At 36.8% G+C, this 20261-nt stretch overlaps 1 protein-coding gene and 1 pseudogene across 1 annotated transcript in view; one reads left to right on the forward strand and one right to left on the reverse strand.

Moving 5' to 3' along the window:
- Macc1 (MET transcriptional regulator MACC1) overlaps positions 1 to 19650 on the forward strand; it is a 119005-nt gene extending 99355 nt beyond the window's left edge. Inside the window, 3 exon segments of the mRNA XM_050131104.1 lie at positions 1 to 1948; positions 5468 to 5656; positions 18606 to 19650. Coding sequence (XP_049987061.1) covers positions 1 to 1948; positions 5468 to 5656; positions 18606 to 18818 — 2350 coding nt within the window. The 3' untranslated portion in view covers positions 18819 to 19650.
- LOC126493970 (60S ribosomal protein L35a-like) lies at positions 7229 to 7556 on the reverse strand (annotated as a pseudogene).
- Positions 19651 to 20261: the final 611 nt, after the last annotated feature.

The raw sequence follows: 20261 nt of genomic DNA on the forward strand, positions 1-20261 counted from the left end.
GGAACTATCTGCTTCAAACCCATTTCTGGAGGACATCACTAAGCTAAGAAAAAAGCAAAAGAGAGATAATATGTCCATTTTGAAGGAAGATCCTTTTCTTTTTTTAAAACAAATTGAAACAGGGAATTCTTTTGATTCCTCTGAAGATGAACTTGACATGGATCAGATGCTTAGGCCATCTTCCTCAAGGAAGTCGGAAAGGTCTAAGAGTGTTTCAGAAGTCCTGGACATCTTACATGATACGTCACATGCTCATCAGAGTATACACCACTCTGACCAAATCCTAATACAAGACTTAGAGTGTCTTCAAAATGACCGAGAAGCATACAAAATGGCTTGGTTAAGTCAACGTCAGCTAGCGCACTCTTGTATGGATCCGAATATAATTAATCAAAGTCCTGGATGGGCTCAAACACAAATTGCAGAGACCATTGCAGTTTGTAAATTAAACCACCAAGGAGGGTCAGTTCAGTTACCTGACTCAGACATCATTGTTCATGTACCCCAGGGAAACATAGCCATAGGAGAATTCCAGGAGGTATCTCTGAGAGCATTTCTGGATCCACCACCAAAGCTGAACCATAATCTCTCCTGTACTGTTAGCCCTCTTTTGGAAATAAGGTTAAGCAACCCTAAAACCATAAGAGCTATTTTGCTGGAGATGAAAATTGGAGCAGAAGTAAAAATAGATCCCCTGAGCCAAGTCATGACAAAAATGGTGTGTTTACACAGCCTGGACAGAGAAGGCCCTTTCCAAGCACTGAACAACTGCTAGGTCTACAAAGACACCATCCAAGCAAAATTTCTTGATCTGAGCCACGTAATGTACATAGTCATAGCTGTACAACTTGAGGCCATTCAGCCACCAGCTGCTACTATTTGGAATTATATTCACAAAAGCACTTCCATTGGAATTTATGGGCCCAAATATATCCATCCAGGTTTTACTGTTGTTTTTGTAGTTTGTGGGCACAATTATGTGCCAGGAAAGTTTGCAGTCTCTGACATTAGGACGGGTGGAAAAAATACATCTCCAGTAGTATTTTATCTCTGGGGAAAGCATTCATGGTTACTTGGCAAGCCACAAGATTTAATTATTTCAGCTTTTTCATGTGATCCTGATTTTGAAGTAAAGATAGAGAGAGAAAGACAAATAATTGCACAAAGGCAATTGGAAGCAGGTGCAGTCATCCATCAACAAGTTTTCTTTTCTTCAGTTGACCACAGAGAGATGCACTCATTTGTTTTCCGGGTTCATGCAGGGTCTCTGGATGGAAAACCAGTCACACAATTCTTTGTCACTTCACCTGATCCAGCCACAAACCTCAAAATGCTCTTAGATCTGCAGAGCTACTTCCAGGAGAGAAAAAGCAAGAAAGTGCCTTTGTTATCAACAGGGTTTATCAACTACCCCACTTTCCAAGTTAAAAAAGTAAAATTCACCAATTATGGGATCACAGTGAAGACGGTACTGAGGCAAAGTAAAATTGACTACTTACTTGAGTATTTAAAGGGGGATATAATTGCCCTTCTTGGAGAAGGCCCAGTAAGAGCCATTGGACAGTCCAAAGTGAAAGAGTGGTATGTAGGTGTCCTTCGAGGTAAGATTGAACTTGTACATTGTAAAAATGTCAAGGTGATTTGCAAAGAACAAGTAATGTCTATATCTGATAGTATTTTGACAACCAAGAATCTTTTGGAGCAAATTGCCTTGCCATTTAAAAATCTGACTTATATATCCTCTGTTGTATTGACTCTGGTGTCAGAAAACATTTATGATTGGAAAATTTTAGCTAATGTCCTAGACTACTCACATCTGGCACAGGAAGATTTTGATCAAATTCAAGCAGACAACGAACCAGAAAGGGTTTCTTATATTGTCAAGAAATTAAAGGAAGATTGCCATAAAGACAGAAGTACCAGGAAGTTTATTTATGAACTGATTGTGGTGAGTATTGGTTGATAATAATAATTTATTTTAGAGAACTTCAATAACTTGATGATATTTACAGCAAGCATTAGATGTGAAATGAAAAACTAGTAGTCTCAAATCCATTGAAGTCCTGAACAACTTTTCCTGCAAGGTCATAGCACTGGAGTCAATCGTGATTTTCTCAGAAAAGAGGTCTATAAGGATCATCTTTTAAGAGATTTTAAAGGTTGTGTTTTTGTTGGAACTTTTGTTTTAAATTTAAGAGATTAACTCTTTTTTTCTCAAATATTTGGACAACCCTTCAAGTATCATATAAACTCCATAACATGAACATAAAGAAAACCATAGCATAAAAGTAAAAAAAAAACAAAAAACAAAAAAACAAAACAAAACAAAAATACCTGATCTTATACAGGGTTATTTTTCAATGTTTCTTTCCTTCAAATACATAAGTATTATCCATTATTTCATCAGTTTAATGTTCTTTTGTACAGAATGCTGCATGATCCAGCAATGCTTCTACCAACACTGTATTTAATATGCTAATAGAATTCTCAAGGGTCAACTCTTTTGAGCATGTACTTTCTCAGTTAAAAACCTTGTAGAGATTATAAATAATTGGATTTAAAGCAGAAATCAATGTTATAGTAACAAAGTATCAGGATGACATTTTTTTTTAAACATTTATTTACTTATTATGTATACAGCATTCTGCCTCCATGTATGCCCGCACGCCAGAGGAGGGCACCAGATCTCAGTACAGATGGTTGTGAGCCACCATGTGGTTGCTGGGAATTTAACTCAGGACCTCTGGAAGAGCAGCCAGTGCTCTTAACCTCTGAGCCATCTCTCCAGCCCGAGGATGACATTTCTAAAGAAGATAAAAATATGAATGTAGCTAATTCTTCCTAAATGCTAAATTCTAATACTGTCTTCAAATAGCATGTGAGTGTGTGTGTGGGGGGGGGCATAAAATGTTTTTGTAAGTAAATGTTAGTAAGTGTACTGAGTAGTATAAATATGAAAACAGTACTCATATGTCTGAAAATGATGAATAAGGCAGTGGGTAGAGACACATTAAAAAGTAAGTTTTAGTAAAGCTGGAAGCAACAAAGAGAAAATGGTGGATGAATTCAATATATAGCATTAATAATAATTTGCATGTTAAAAAAATTATTCTACAATGACACCAAGAACAGTAAAACTTGAGAGTTATAATGTCTAGTTGGTGAGTGGAGAGTTTTATTATGATATGCTCTGTGCTTAGTGACTATGGGCTCCGGTGACTGAATACTAGAAGTTTTCCTACTCAGTATAAGCTACACATTGATTTTGTAATTGTTTCTTTTTGTAACTCAGATGTACAGTAGAGATGTTAAAAAAACTACAAACAAAATGTTACTTTCTTTTCTTACTAGCTCAAAATAAGTTATCATAGCCTCATGATCTGAAAGTTCAGGTCTTACCATACCTGTAGTTTGGGGAGGGCATAATAAATCATAGAATGCCTTGATTAGACAATGTTGATAGAGTGGCCCCTAATGGACCCCAAAACTATTATTAACCCTCAGTGATGCCCTTAAGACTCCCTTCTAAAAGAGGCTTAGGCCCAACCCTCTGTTAGCAAAGCAATTGAACCTTCTGTGATATAGAATTGTGTCTTCAAACACCCTTTGCATTAAGTGAAAACTTTTCTTGCTCTGTGTCTTGATATGTGAAATTGAAAAGTAAAGATAGATTGCTTTTGTCTCCTAATATGTGACATTTCTGAAAACCCTTCAGCATGTGATTTTATATTAGTTCTAAAAGATTAGGCACAATGATATTGTCTCCATATTCATTATACAAAACATTACAACAGTATAGCAAATACTTCTTATGAAATTGTACTTTGCCAGGGTAAAGCCATGCCACAAAAACTCAAGTGTACTTTGAAGACCTGCTGCCCTGGTATTTCTTCTCACTGTGGCCACCTTTGATCAGTATAAAAAGAGGGATCAATAGAACTTGTGTTTAGAGTCCAAACTGTTCTTTTAATTGTAGATTTCATAAGAATAAATATGATACATTTTTATTGGTGCCTTTTAAAATTAATTTAACTTTACTTATTCTTTCTCATGGGTAAATAAAACTCCTAGGTACCATTAAACATAAACAACTGCCAAGCATCTTTACCAACTTATTTACATATATATGTACATATCCATATATTTTAAAAATATACTCAAAGCAACAAAAAAGCTCTTAGGCTTGCCTGAAATGAATAGTAAGAGAGAAAGCTTAAGTGTCCAATAAATGAAGAAAGGGAATCTGGTAGCATTCCACTTTCACACTATGGAAGAATATTCACCTTTATTACTTTGTAATTTATGTGTTGTTGGGGTTTCTGTCTTGCCCGGGTCCCACAATTGTTAAATCCCAAAGAAATCACACAGAGGTCTACATTAACTATAAACTGATTGACCCATTAGCTCAGGCTTCTTATTAAGTCTTATAACTTATATTAGCCCATTATTCTTATCTGTGTTAGCCATGTGGCCCAGTACCTTATTCAGCGGGGCAGTCACCTCTTGATTTTTTCTGTGACTGGGGTCACACTGCCAACCAGGAGTTTCTTCTTCCCAGAATTCTCCTGTTCTCATTGACTGGCCTCTATTTCCTGACTGGTTGCCCCACCTATACTTCTTTCCTGGCTACTGGCTAATCAGCATTTATTTAAAATATAATTGAAGCCGCCGGGCGGTGGTGGCACACGCCTTTAATCCCAGCACTCGGGAGGCAGAGGCAGGCGGATCTCTGTGAGTTCGAGGCCAGCCTGGTCTACAAGAGCTAGTTCCAGGACANGGATCTCTGTGAGTTCGAGGCCAGCCTGGTCTACAAGAGCTAGTTCCAGGACAGGCTCCAAAACCATAGAGAAACCCTGTCTCGAAAAATAAATAAATGAATAAATAAATTAAAATATAATTGACAGAATATAAACCATTGTCCCACACCATTTATGTTAACAGAATCACATTAGAGGTGAGGGAGGCAGGTTATTTAAATTAAGAAATGTCTGTAACTTAGTTTAAAATTAAAGGAATATCTTGTGTTTACTCAATAAGCACGATTCTAAGAAAAATTTAAACCACATTTTGCTGAAATAGATCTGTGTTAATCCTCTGGTAAGACAAGGAATAAGCTTGAGGGGAGTGAGTAATTACCTCTAGGTTCAGAGATTATCAATTGCTGGAGCCTTAGGTACTGATAAAAGGGTTGATAGTGTTCCATTAGCAGTTAAAGTCATATATTAGTAATATGATTTACCCATGATCCCATAGCTATACTAAAGCTCCTTTATTTCTAGTATATATATCCACTGTGTTTGTTTGTTGAATTTTCCTAAATATAAACCACTGTTCTGAGTTTAAAAACCTTAACTATATGTGTGGTGTGAAAAGGTATTTTAATTTCTAGAATACATAATGCAAATTATAGTTTCAAGGAAAAAGTCAATGAGTTGTTTCTAAGCATTGTGGATACTCACTGCCATAGGCTCTGCTAAAGATGGATCACCAAGCATTAGTGGAACGTCTTCTCCAAGAGGCTGTTATTCTAACCTCAGCTGTTAAACTCGGAAGAAGCTGGAGGGAACTTGCTGAGAAATCTGCAGGACTCACTAAGCATCAGATGCAGGCGTATGAAATTCCTTACCGAGGAAAATCTGGAGATGTTTCAGCCGAGGTGAGATTTTCATATGTTCTATTCAGTGGTGACAAACTGTGGCCAAGTAGAGAAAATGTAATTTAGTCTTTCCCATGTTTATGAATTAATTGAAGGAACATTCAGGAACACTTAGTCCCTACTAATTGAAGTTATTATCTGGTAACCCTGTTGGAAATGTCTGAAATATATATCATACTTCTAAAAAACATATTTATATTTCTCTTGTTAGATTTTATATTTACATGGCTTTTGAGCAAATTAATCCATTAAATTGGAGCAGTGAGGACACAAGGCTATAAGAATTTAAGGCATAGAACAGGTACATTTTTGAGGTAATAAATACTCAAGTCAACTCAGAGAAGATATTCTTAATCATTTATGACAAGTGATAGGACTTGATGATGAATCATAGGATGGGAATGATAAGGAGCCACTGAAAATGACTGACAAAGATATCAAAGAGTCATTTCATCTTTTTTCTAATTCTATGTACAGTAAGAATTATTAATATCATATACAGAAAGAAAGCATTTAGTGCAAAGATATTCATCACAAAACCTGCTTGTTTCAGCAGTATTATTACATGGATTCTCTTATGCACATTGCATATATGTATTTCTTCAGATTACCATAATAGCAATGTGATCTAATTTTTTCATATAAATTACAATATTTTCCATTAATGAGTATATGGTAGATGCCCTGTATCTTTCAGCAAGTTAAAACTTTTTCAAGATGTTTAAGTTAAGGCCAATATTCTCTGAGATGGTGACATTATAAGCACAATCTGCATATTATGTGTCATTCTGGGTCCTAGAGAGATGGAAGGAAGGATGAACACACACACACACACACACACACACACACACACGCACACACGTTTTTCAAGACAGGGTTTCTACGCGTAACTAGCTCTCCTGGAACTCACAGACATTCGGCTGCCGCCCTCTCTCAAGTGCTGGGACTGAAGGCCTTTTGACCTTTTCTACAATGCCTGGCCATAGAGATGGATATTTGCTTTTCAGATTCCCCTTCTTACTTTGCATTCTGTTAGGTGATCAGGTTGCAGGCTTTCTAAGAGAGTTCAGTAGGTCAAGTCAGTTGACTCCTTCCAGCTGCAACAGATGTCAGCTGGACAGTTGCTGAATCCCTGAAACCCAGCTCACAAGTAAGGACTTCTAAACAAAATCTGTCCAGGAGCAGCTAGGGACTGGACACATATGTCCCACTTATCTGCTACACTTATCTTCATAAACCTAGAAGGGAACTGAAGCCTATCAATGAGCAGAATCCAGAGTGAGCATAGCATACAAGATGGACACAAGTGTTTTCAGAGGGAGCTGAAAAGTCAGGAACCTTGAGGGAGAAGAGAGTACTGCTAGAACTGTGCTGTTGTACTCCTGACATTTCAGTAAACTAGTTAAAAAGCTGTCTAGTTGAAAACTGCTATTCTTTTATCACGATAGGGCCTTGCTTTTGTGAGTTTTGTTTAGATTTACTGGAGAGCTGGTTGTCCTGCCAGCATTGCTAAGCATCTGCATTTTCTCTAATTGTGTTTATTGTTTGCCTTCCCTCCAATCTCGATGCAGGCTAACTAAGGAAAGGGTACAGCATCACACAGATTCTGTGTCCAGTGGCCTTTGCAGGAAGGTTGCTTTGGAATTTGGCACGAACCCTTGCATGGGCCCCAGGAACTTTTCCCCCATAACTCTGGTTTTATCTTGCCTCCAGAGGTCGCTGTGTTGTTTTGTTTGTTTGTTTTTGTTTTATACACATAAGCGCATCTCTTACCCAAGTAGAATTCAGTTTCATCTCAGGCATAAACACCTTCAATTTTAAGAAGAGCTGTGTGCTCTCTCCGGTTCCAGAGACCTTGTTGTTGCCAGCAAATGTCCTTGTACCACAGCCTTCCAGCCATGTTTGCCTTTCAGAAGTCCTCTTCCCAGCAGGTTCCAGGAATCTGCTCCCAAAGTTCTCATCAGGAACTTCCCTCACCCCCCCCCCCCAGCACTTTGTTTTGTTTTTCATTCGTTTGTTTTCTTTTTTTTTCTGTGAATGTTAATATAAATTCTTTGTAGTTTTTCTGAAGATATTTAAAGATTTCATTTAAAAATACAAGAACCCATTAAATACCAGAAAGACAGTACAATTTTTAAAGTCTGATTTTACAGAGAAAAGCTGCAGTTTTCAAATCTAATACTTTTCTAGGCCGGAGGCTCTGCCTCAGTCAATCTTCTACAGATTACTGGCAAATATGACATTAATTTCTCTGTGACTCTCTTTCATGGAATCTTTCTAACAATAAAGATTAGGTTCCTCCTTTTCTATTTGCTAAAGACCCTAATGGTTCCTCTCACACTTTAAATTTCCTCTGCCCACTCGCCTCCCATCTAGGACAGGCACCAGAAGGCTTAGTTCCTTTGGCATGCCACACAGGGCCACACTGTCTCCATGGAGACACAATGAAGCTAAGATTTTTAATCACCATGTGTTTTTCATCTCTGACACTATTCAAGTGTAGAACAGTGCAGTCAGCCAGGTGTCCCATAATTCTTTTTTTGCAGCAGTGCAAGTCTAATTCTCTTTTGTATCCTCTAGAAGCAGTTCTTATTTCCCCCTTCTGATTTACAACTAGAGTGCTCGAAGCATTTCATCCTATATGTAAATTAAAAATGAGAACGTAGAACTGTTGTGATTTCATGTTAGATAACTTACTTCTTATGCAGGAATAAGGACCCTGATTTGTTTTTGTTAGATTTCTTGTACTTCTTATGCAGGCATAAATCTAATGTTTACATTAGTTTGAAATTAGGATGAGCTATTAATTTTTAAATAATTTTTTTGAATAAGCTCCACTACAGAACTATATCTCCATCAAGAAGCACATAATGACATAAAAATGAAAATAGTTATGTGTCAGTCGCCATGACAATCTTCACACATCTCATTAATTTCAGCGAACCGTAAGCAGGGCGTTAGAATCATCCTCTTTCTAACACACAGTAACCTACTCTGAGTATGAATGCATTTATGTAGCATCCAGAGTGACACGGTGAGTGATAGAACTCGGGTTTGGAATTCTGTTAGTCTTCCTTGTGTTTCTAACTGCGAATCTTTATGGAATTGACTGATTAAACAAAGATCAAAAAAATCAGGAAAATGCAGGAGATGCCACCTAAAACCTATGGTATTTTAGTTACTGAGAGTCCCTGAAGTGGACTCTTGTTAGCAGTGAGGTCTAGAGAGCACTGCCAAGAAGTCATGTGTGGAGGAGGAAGACATGACATTTCATTTCATTTGCTGGAATCCAGAGGCAAGACTCTTCAGGCAAAGCTCCCTTGCCTGGATTCCATTTCCGTTAGTCCATTCATTAACTCCCATGACTTTGGACACGTTGCTTGGCTCTTCTAAGAATTTTTTTAACTGAGTTGTATAGCACAACCTTTTCACGCATTTAGACGGTCAGGTAAAATAACATGTATAAAATATTTTTGATAGTTGATGGCAGTTGTCATTATAAAACACAAAGTACCTATTATTTTGTTGGATTTGACAAATATATGACTTTGAGTGATTTTCTGGTAAATGGAATAAAATGCAACCATTTTTAGTGATGTGAATGAAAAAGAATGTAGGTAAGAAAAAATGTTGACAGTAATTTCAAGGTTTCTGTGCTGAGAAACTAGCAAGATGTTAACACATAGGAAAAAATGAGAAAAAGTCTTAGCCAATCAACTTTTCCTTGTGGGCTTAAAATTTAATTGTCCTTGGAAAATATCTCTCACAAAAGGTAGAAAAGATGACTTTGGACTATGAGAGTGATCCTGCTCACAGGACACGTATGTCTTTGTTTATATGGGTGCTCTATTGTCTCCTTATTTATCTGAGCCTTACCCTGTTGCAAAGGTATGTAAACCTTTATTGTTTTGCAGTAAGATCTAAACTTATTCTTTCATAAAGGGAAAAGTATTCTGTGGAAAATCATGAACTTGTGGCAGAATGTACCTTCTATACCCTTAGTGTTGGAACTAGAGATGGCACAGTTATATTTTTGACCATGTTTTTGAGAAGGGGTCACATAGAGCTTGGTCATGAGCTCACCGTGCAGTTTAGAATGACCCTGAACTACTGCTCTTCCAGCCTCCATCTGAAGGCATGGGCCCCATACATGTTTACGTGATGGTAGTGAATGAATTCAGCTTTATGGTTGATAGACGAGCATTCTATCAATTAAGGTACATTTCCCAGGACTTATTTTAAATTTTTTTTATCAAGTCTGTTTTGAAGAGGGAAACGGGTCTGTGATTTTAGAAAAGCAGCTAAGCATATAACCCAACAGCAGTGTTTGTAAAAGTCACTTGGTAATAAAATAACTGTGTGATGATCCTTTAGTGAAATGATGGTGAATTAGGGACTCAGTGACCTGGATTCTTGACTATCTTTGTTACTAAGTTTCAAACTCAACAGTAGTTACCTGTGACCGAGGACCTAACGTGTCATATTTACACGTTACATATTTACATCTGTCGCTTCATGTACTTAGTGGTGCTTTGATGACATTTTATACACTTCAGTTTATTTCACAGCAGGAAAAGGAAAATCTCAGAGAAAAATCTGACCAAGATTTCTCTCTTTTGTCACATTTTAACCAAACACTATGTCTCTTATGAGGAAGTAGGATGGCCCAGAGGAGTTAGTGTTTTTCTTTTCTGAAGACAACAACCACCTGTTTTAAACATTATTTACGTATTTACTAATTAGAGATGGTATAAAATAACCTAAATATTGTAAATGATGTGCTGAATACAGAACACATATAATATCCATTAGGAAGCCTAACTTGCCTCAGTACTTCTTCAGCTAATGGTACTTAAAATGAAATGCTGCTTCTAAAATTTTATGAGATAAGTAGGTGGATTATTAATCCTCTAATATGGAAAAAGGTAATTATCGAAAAGTAATTCAAGTCAATTAAATTCCTTATGTTATTTCTATTTTATGAGTTAAAAAAGACAGACTGGGACGCTCAGTTTTGATCTTGCTGCCTTTTGTCATCCACTGCAAAGTCTAATGAGTTGTATTGGCTTCCAAGAAGAAGTACACTAAAACTGTAAAACTTTATTATTCTTGTCTCCATTTTTGTTTCAGTTCATTTGGCATTACATATTTCATCATCTTTGCTCCCTTACTTTTTACTATGTCTGCTAATACTGGAAAGGTAAATGGAGGGAAAGATGTATTTCTCCTATACATATTCTAGGACCCTGGAAAACCACTTTACTGATTAGACTAAATGCTTTGCTACTTCTCTGTGTATAAACATAGGGAAGCACACGGATGAAAAATTCAGAGTGCTATCCTCCATTAGCATCATGTTTCCTGTTCTAGGATTAGATCATACTGCCAGGAAGATAGCATTAAGAAATCTAAAGGGATGGGAAATGGCTTAGTGGGTAAGGACTTTGACCATAAACCTGAGAACTGGAGTTCTTAGCTGAATCTCAGCTATGGCAGCTCCCTAAAATCTTAGCAGTTACAAAGTAGAAAAGGGGAATCTCTGGAGCAAGCTAATTAGGTAGACTGGATGAGAAAATTCTGTCTTGGTATACAAAGTTGGAGCCCCTGATCTCAACTTCTGGCTTCCATAAATAAGTGCACACATACATGCATATCCCACACAGGTGAACACATTTACACAAATGCATACCACATATACATATACCCGGAGAAGGAAATCTGACAGCAGAGATGTAAGGATGGAGCTCTGCATCAAATGTTTGTGATGGAGTTGAAAAGGCTGGGGGAATTTGTTCTGTGGTTCAGAATAACTCACTTTTCCTAATTTTCTGAGAAATCACCACACTGACATCCAAAGGGGCTGTGCAAGCTTGCACTCCCAACAGCAATGCAGAAGTGTTCCCTTTTCCCCACAATCTCTCCAACATAAATTGTCATCAGTATTTTTAATCTTGGCCATTCTTACAGGTGTAAGATGGAATCTCAGAGTTGTTTTGATTTGCATTTCTCTGATGACTAAGGATGTTGAACATTTCCTTAAGTGTCTTTCAGCCATTTTAGATTCTTCTTTTGAGAGTTCTCTGTTTAGGTCTGTACTCCATTTTTTTTATTGGATTATTTGTTCTTTTGACTACCAATTTCTTGGATTCTTTGTATATTTTGGAGATCAGACCTCTGTCTGATGAGGGGTTAGTGACGATCTTTTCCCATTCTGTAGACTGTCGTTTAGTCTTGCTGACTGTGTCCTTTGCTTTACAGAAGATAGACACAGTAATACCATTTTTGGGTATATATCCAAAGTATGCTCCATCGTGCCACAAGGACATGTGCTCAGCTATGTTCATAGCAGCATTGTTTGTCATAGTCTGAACCTGGAAACAACCTAAATGCCTCTTAACTGAAGAATGGATAAGGAAAATGTGGTATATTTACACAATGGAGTACTACACAGCAGAAAAAAACATCTTGAATTTTGCAGGAAAATGTATGGAGTTAGAAAACATTATGTTGAGTGAAGGAACCCAGACCCAGAAAGACAATTATCATCTATAATCACTCATAAGTGGTTTTTAAACATAAAGCAAAAAAAAAAAAAACTGCCTACAAACCACGATTCCAGAGAACCTAGACAATAATGAGGACCCTAAAAGAGACATACATAGATCTAATCTACATGGGAAGTAGAAAAAGACAAGATCTTCTGAGTAAATTGGGAGCATGAGGACGTTGAGGGAGGGTTGAGTGGGGAGTGGAGAGGCAGGGAGGGGAGCAGAGGAAAATGTATAACGCAATAAAAATCAATTAAAAACAAAACAAAAAACAAAAAAAGACCAACTCACTTAACCCCATATCAGCACACTTTCTTTTGATAACCATAGCATAAGAACAGAGTGTCTACATGTTTTACTTTAGTCATAATGTTAAACACAAGTTGGAAAAAAAATTAAAAGCTGGATTAGATGTATGGTGAGAGAAATGTGGATGAGATGTTGATAATCTACAACTCATCTTCGATATTTAACTTGGGCTGATCTGAAAAGAAAATTATTGATTCAACACGTTATTCCTTCAATCATTTCCGGGGATGAAGACATTATTTTCTTAGTAATTTTTTATAAAATGTGAATATTTTGTGAACTATTTGGATCTGTATTATATTTGAATACAGAATCCCACCCAATTGATACAAGTGAAGGACCTAGATAAATCCAGACCTCCCCAGCAGAAGAAAATAGCCAAAAATCCAAGGAGGAAGAGAAGAATCAAAAATCTAGGATTAGCTGGTTCAGTGACTGTGTTTCAGGAACTAGCTGAAGATAAAGTTAGATTGTAACCTTGAGAACAATCTTGAGAAACTAGGGAGTTTCCCCCTTGTGATTTTAGGAACTAGGGGATTATGACCTTGAGTGATCTTGAGAGGCAGGAAGTTGCCCCCTTATGACTTTCTGTGACACCTTCCCTGCCCCTTTCAGATTATTGGGCTGTGGTTTCTTCCCATAAAAACCTCTTCTCCAGGACACTCGGGGTCAAACTCTTCCCCTGCGTGGGTTATGAGTCTCGGCCCCAGTGCACTGGTTCCTGTCTCATCTCATCATTAAAGCCTCATGTGATTGCAGCAAGGATGGTCTCTCGTGAGTTATTGGGGGGGGGGTCGTTTTATCCCAAGACTTGAGTGAGAGTCTCCCCGCACTGGGGGTCTTTCACAAGCAAGTTATCTTCTGTATTTTTGTCATTGTTATAGTCTCATTTTATGGAGGCAAGTATAAATAAAATATAAATTCTGAAAATTAAATATGGACATGTTAAAGAATTTGAATACAAATATCATATATGTTCTCCATAAAGGACAAAAACTGATTGGACCATTTATTGCATTGAGGAAATCTGGCTTTGTGAAGAAAAGCTTAATATAAAAAATTTATGTTGACTTCATCTGATATTTGTTTACTGAAGAATAACATATTTCTTAAATTTCAGTGTTCCTTCACTGTATGCAGTTTATAGCTGTTGTCAGACTGTGAGTTTTCTTAGCTTCAGTATTATTTGTCCCTTTAGTTATTGTAGTGGTTTAAGTGGGGGAACTTTTCCAAAAGGCTCATGCATTTGTTCACTTTGGTCCTCAGTTTTTTGGTGCTGGTTAGGGGTGTGAATGGAACTTTTACGACATGGAGCCTTCATGGAGGAAGTTTGTCACTGGAGGTGGGCTTCAAGAGCATATAGCTTGCTCACTTCAAGCTTCCTTCTTCTGCTTGCCATGTAAGGTTTATCTGTGGTCTCTCAGCTTCGTGTTCCAGGTGCTTGCTGCATTACCCCCCCCCCCCCCCCGCCCGCTATTATTGACATCCAGCCCTCTGGATACTTAGTTAAAATCAACTCTTTCTCCTATAGGTTGGTTTTGGTCATTCATTTTTGACACACCAACAGAAAAGCAACTAATCTACTTTTCAAAAACAAAACATTCTTTTGTCTTTATTCTTCTGGCTAATGAAAGCTAGCCTTTCTTTTGAATGTTTTAAATGGGCTATCTCTTCAGTCCTTAATAATCTTAAATTATCTATCTGGAAACATTAGAATTTAACCCACAAATTATTTTTCTTTATAGTATGTTCATATTTGTATTTTTTCCTTTCTTTAAAAATTCACCGATTTCTTGATGATTAGTCCTGTGTTTATATTTCTCTTCTTCCAGAACTCAAATTCTGTATGTGATCCATTTGTTCCATGGCTTCTGTTTATTTGCACTTTTCTTTCTGTAGACACTTCACACTGACATTTTTAGGGTGGAGTCCGTATTCTTGTTTGCCTTTGGTACATGTGTCATTGAATCACTTGGTGTTAGAAGATGTGAGGGAGGCAAAAGAAAAGGATGCCCTCTGTGGTGTGATGGTGAAATTTTAATAACTGGTTTTGCAAGAGGGGAAACTCCTCAATCATTGCCTTTGCTAACTTCCATGATATAAATACTCCCAACTTTTATGATTTTAATACATTAATACTAAACACACACTTACACAAAACCAGCTATGTGGGGCTGTGAAACTGACTCCAGATAAGTTACTAGATAGATATCCTTTTGAGTCAGCTAGGCACCACCGTTTTTTGTAACATGAATAAATTTTGTACTCTAACTCTACCCTCTCTCCATTCTTTGTTTCTGTATCTTACTTGCGTCTACAATAGTACACTTAACTGAAGTTTAAATTTCCATTCACTTTTCTCTTCTTTGACATAGTAGAAGACTCACATATTTTTCTTCATTACTGTGACATGAATAATGTTCAATCTTTGACTGCTTTCAGGTCATTTGACCATTTTAAGTTTTCATCAGATAGCCCCTGTCCATTATCTCATATTCCATATGGTTAAAAATAAAGCTTCCTTATCTTGCTCCTATTAAAAGTTTACAATTTTCTATGTATACTACTAACAATCATTGCATGCAAACTGTCATATAAGTTCTTCTTAGGGTGCCTTATTGAAGAAAGAAGACTGGAAATTATTATACATACTTTATAGCTTAAAAAGTCAAAGCTCAAACTGAACTGTCAAATAAGCAATGGAACCTGGATGTGAGCATAGGACTATTGGCAGTAAAACCCAATTTCCTTTTTTGCAGCATATGAGTCCTCATCAAATGACAAGAGCATGTCATATGGCAGGAGAGGTGGCTCATCAGTTAAAAATATTGGTTGTTATTGAGGAGTACTGGGTTTGGCTCCCAGCACCCATATAGTGGCTCACAACTTGCATCTCCAGTTTCAGGAAATCCAAAACCCTCTTCTGTCCTCTGAGGGTGCCAGTCACTCACATAGTCCACATATATTATGTGCACATAAGATAAAATAAAACTTTAAAAGTTCCTGTCTTTCTCACATTGATTCATACAGGTTAATCTAGAGGTACTTTTTGTAATTGTTATTACCAAGTCCTGTCTGTTTACTCATTGTCCAAATGATTGCCTTGTTCCTATATCTAAGCACCATGCTTTTCCCTCATGACCTTCCTGTAATAGAAATTCCTGTAGGGATGTGTATTCAGTGAATTTTGACTTAGCAAGTAAAATAATTAGTGGAAAAGCATATATTTACCATATTTAAACTATGTGTGATAGTATTTTTTTGCCATCTGGGTTGAAAGTCACAGGTGATTTTGTATATGGCAAATTAGATTTTATACTGAAGAAATAGGCAGGCTTTGTTGTATTGAAGAAAAAAAAACCTGGATGGCAAATCTCATTCATATTTTAATTCAAGTCAGGAAGGTCATCTCTGTCCTGTGGTTCCACCCTAACTCTCTCATACCCATGTCAGGGGTCATCAAATAAGTTCAAGGCAATATCCTCCCTTGCATTTCTGATTAATTTAGCCACTCCTTTCTTTGTACTTTCGGAAGACTTACATAGAGATGAGACTTCAACAGTCAATCCATGTTTTTCTGAGTTCCAGTGCTGACTGTACTATTCTGTGCTGTGTCCAAGCTGTCTAATGTGAGGGAGTAATGTAGTACTCAGTGTAAGTGCATGGAGGGAGGTAGGCTCTAACTTATAACATCCTGTGTACATCTCCAGTCTCCTAAGTCTTTGAGCAGCACAGAGAAGTCGACTCACATCTAAACACTTGTGCAAGCTTTTCTGTAAATGCTAAATTTCCTTGCTGCAGCAAGACATGCCATGCAGAGCTTAACTGCCTGGGTAAGACAGTGGGGTGGTTTTACTGTCCATGAGTATAAAACCACTTGTATGTCAGCATATAAAAGAACTCTGAAACCACCCATTTGAAATCCCCAACAGATATCTATGTTCTCTGGTATTTTATGCTAATCTTCTGTGCTATATCACCTTTTACTCACTGCTGTCAGTCATTGCCTGTTGTAAATATTTCCAAATACATTTCTGTTTCCTACTCAGTCACAAAGGGACTTAGAACAGTCTGGGGAGGCTGTTAAATATACATAACATTATGTTAAACAGTACTCAACAATTTGAAAATTATTGTACCAGCTAGTTGAATATTGGTGACTGAGTGGATTCAGTATAGAATATAAGTTTGGAGCATGGACAAACAGTTTTCTGTTTTTTAAATTCACAGAGATTAATCAACCATTTTAGTGTAGCACTGCATCTAAATACTGACAGCTGAGATAGAGCCTGGCATAAGCTTCTATTAATGTGGCCTAATATGTTTTTCTTGCTGAATTGCTACTGATAACACTGGTAGTGTGAGTAGTTTGCATCAACAGAACCCTTCAGAAAAGAGGACACCCCAGTGCCCTTATTTCAGTAGCAGAAGATACGATTTCCCCATAAACCAGATTAGTGATGACAAAGCTTGTATACATACTCTAAGGCAGTCGTTGTCAACCTTCCTAATGCTGTAGCACTTTAGCGCACAGTTCCCCATGGCTGTGGTGATCCCAGCCATGAAATATTTTCATTGCTGCCTTATAACTGTAATTTTATAACTGTTATAAATCTGTATTTTCTAATGGTCTTTGGGAGGTGGTAACCCATAGGTTGAAAGCAGCTACTCTAAGGTGACTTCCGCTTCTATGTCACATAACTTAGCATGATATAACTTTGATAATTATTTTATTCTCTACTTTGCAAAATTAGTCTTTGTAAGAGAGGTAAGGAAATAGGTGTGTATGTCCTCTCTGAAATGCCAACTAGAACAAATAACATCTCACCCTTTGAGCATTTTTATGTGGACTGAAGCAAACCATAATGGCATCAGAGATTTATTTCTGCCCACCTCAGTAATTAGACTATATGGGTAGTAGTGGTGGCAAGTGGAAAAATTATATCCAATTACCTGGAATGCTGATGTTAATTGAGGTACCATTTTAAGAAAGCAATTATGTTCAATATTAAGCTCAAACTCAGTGCTTTTAACATTTTATAAATGGTAGAATTACAAATAAATCAACTTGGTAAGCCCAAATAAGTAATTACTACTAAAGTTTATATTTCAAATGCTCTAATCATGAGTGTATGCCTTGTTATTTTCTTAGAATAAATTTATGTTAACTTGTGTATATGTCTGTATTCTTCTATTTGCCTTTGTCTCATTCCCTCTGAGCCCGTTGCCTTGGTAACCATCATGTACTTGCTTGTATGTGAAATTCTCCTTTGGCATGCATTTATTTCTATGGGAACAGTGATGTCATTGGTGTGACCTCAGGGGAAGAAAAGTGCAGAAACATAGAATGTTGGTCTTTCTTTGCATCACAAAATGTACCATAAAAGTAAGTTTTTGAGTTAAAGAACTATATTTTTGTTTTTATTTTAATTTGATCATCAAACTACAGTTTTCCTTATGTATAGATTTGCTAAATAGAATGAATTAAAAGTGCAAAATGTATTTGCTATCATTGTTATGATATATAGTATTATAAAACAATACAAATACTTATATGTAACAAACCCTATTCTTAAAAGTCAGATAATTAAAAGTTTATCTTAATAGTATTTGTTATTATTAAAAATATGGTGCTGAAAAGATGATTCTGTAGATAAAGAGGCTTGCCATGAAGCTTGACAACTGAAGCTTGGGACACACATGGTATGACGTAATTACTCCATCAAGTTATCTCTTGACTTCCACATACATGTATGACATACATTCACTCTCACACACTAAATAAATAAATACATGAATAACAAAATGTAAATTTTAAATTATGCAAGGAATTTTGTATTGGCATCAAGGCAATATAAACTAAACAGTGGATCAAGAAAAAAAGTTCATATTTATAGGTTTTATTTTTGAAAAACACTCCAGTTTTAGAAACAGGGATATAAAAAATGATAGTGATTATTTTCTACATTAAAAAGTTTACATAATGAGAATTCCATTTTATTTTAAGTCCTTTGCAGTTTAAATTTTTTTCTCTGTTTCTATCTCTGTTATGTGTCTGATATTCACATCAATCTATTTCCTTTTCTTTATAGATGATGTGGAAACCTGCCTATGATTTTCTCTATGCATGGAGCAGTCACTATGGAAACAGCTGTAGAGATGTGTTACAAGACGTTCAATCAGCTTTGGACAGAATGAAAAACCCTGTCACCAAATGGTGGAGAGACTTAACGGGAACTCTAATACTAGTAAATTCTTTAGAGGTTCTGAGAGTAACTGCTTTCCCTATTTCTCAGGAAGCATAGACTGAAGCAAGTTTGGGGATGAAGGAAAATGGTAAATGGGAAAGTGTGTTTGTATGTGTGTGTGTGTGTGTGTGTGTGTGTAAGTGTGTATATCTGTGTGTATGGATGTATGTGTGTGTGAGAGAGAGAGAGACAGAAAGAGACAGAGAGGGAGGGTGAACTCATAAAGATGTCTTACTTTCACTATGTTTGGAAAGCCATGTTTTACCTTGAGAAACAAATCCTGGAACTCTTACCAAGATTGGATTTTGTAGTCAAATTTCTTTTTGTATGTGGTAAAACGGTAAACAGTAAAATGCTCTGGAACCGAGAAGGAAAAGCCCTTTTCTCTTATTCAATGTTCATTCAAGTTTCTAAAGTTAAAACAGATGAGCGTTTAAATAATATCAAGCAGATAGTTCAATAAACCAAAGGCTTTAATGCGGGTAGTTATCATGAGGCAGAGAAGTAGGAGGAGAGAAGGCACTTTGGGCCTTCAAAGGCTGCATGCCTTCTGTACATATCTGCATTCGTTAGTGGAGTCAGTCAGCATTGCTCCCTGCTCCATGTGCAGAAATTCAGGTGGAAGAGGATGCACAAGGCCAGTGCAAAGTAGGTTTTCTGCCTTGAAAGACTGACTCTAATTTTTGAATACTCATGCCACATAGCAGAAGAGTGAAGAGGACAAAAAATAAAAATGCATCCTGAGAGATGAAGCATGCTCCTCTTCTTCAGCATCTCCCGAATAGATACCAGAAAATAAGACACTGTCCGAAAAACTAGCTTTAAACATGGACTAAAATTTTTCATCATCTTCCTTCAGTATCTTGGGAATATATATATATATATATATATATNTGCCTAATTTGAAGTTTTTCCCCATGATCAGCATGAAAAATAATCCTTTAGCGATCAGGGGTATTTAATGCCGAGTTATTACAAACAATTACCATCACCAAAGCACTTTCAGTCCTAAAATACTGACATCTGTGAGTGTGCTCACATGAAAAGAGAGGAGAGAGAGAGAGACAGACAGACAGACAGACAGACAGACAGAGACAGAGACAACACATCCTCTCTTGAGCTTATTACAAAGCTTGTGGAAGACAAAGTTAATGTAAGACAGTATAGATGTTCATGGTTGGCAGAGTTGACAAAAGTGGTCTCTATCCATTAATCCCATGGCTGCCAAAATTTATGTGCTTAGACCTTCCTTTACTAATTTCTCTTAAGGGAGAATGAATCTAATGATAGGCACACAGGTGCTTGAGATACAAGACAATAATGAGGAAGAATGCAAAATATTTGGCTTCAGTACTTTTAATGATAAAGATGGGCAATAAAAATGTCATTATTAAATGTGAAATGGCATCTCCAATGAGAGCTGCAAAGGAGAAACTGTGATGCTGGACTAAAGGCTGCATATGAACAGGGAAAAGAGTAGACTCAGCAAGATTGAAAAAC

Source organism: Alexandromys fortis, unplaced genomic scaffold, assembly GCF_014885135.2.
Source record: "Alexandromys fortis isolate MF-2015 unplaced genomic scaffold, M_Fortis_MF-2015_v1.1 scaffold_345, whole genome shotgun sequence".
NCBI classification, from domain to species: Eukaryota; Metazoa; Chordata; class Mammalia; order Rodentia; family Cricetidae; genus Alexandromys; species Alexandromys fortis.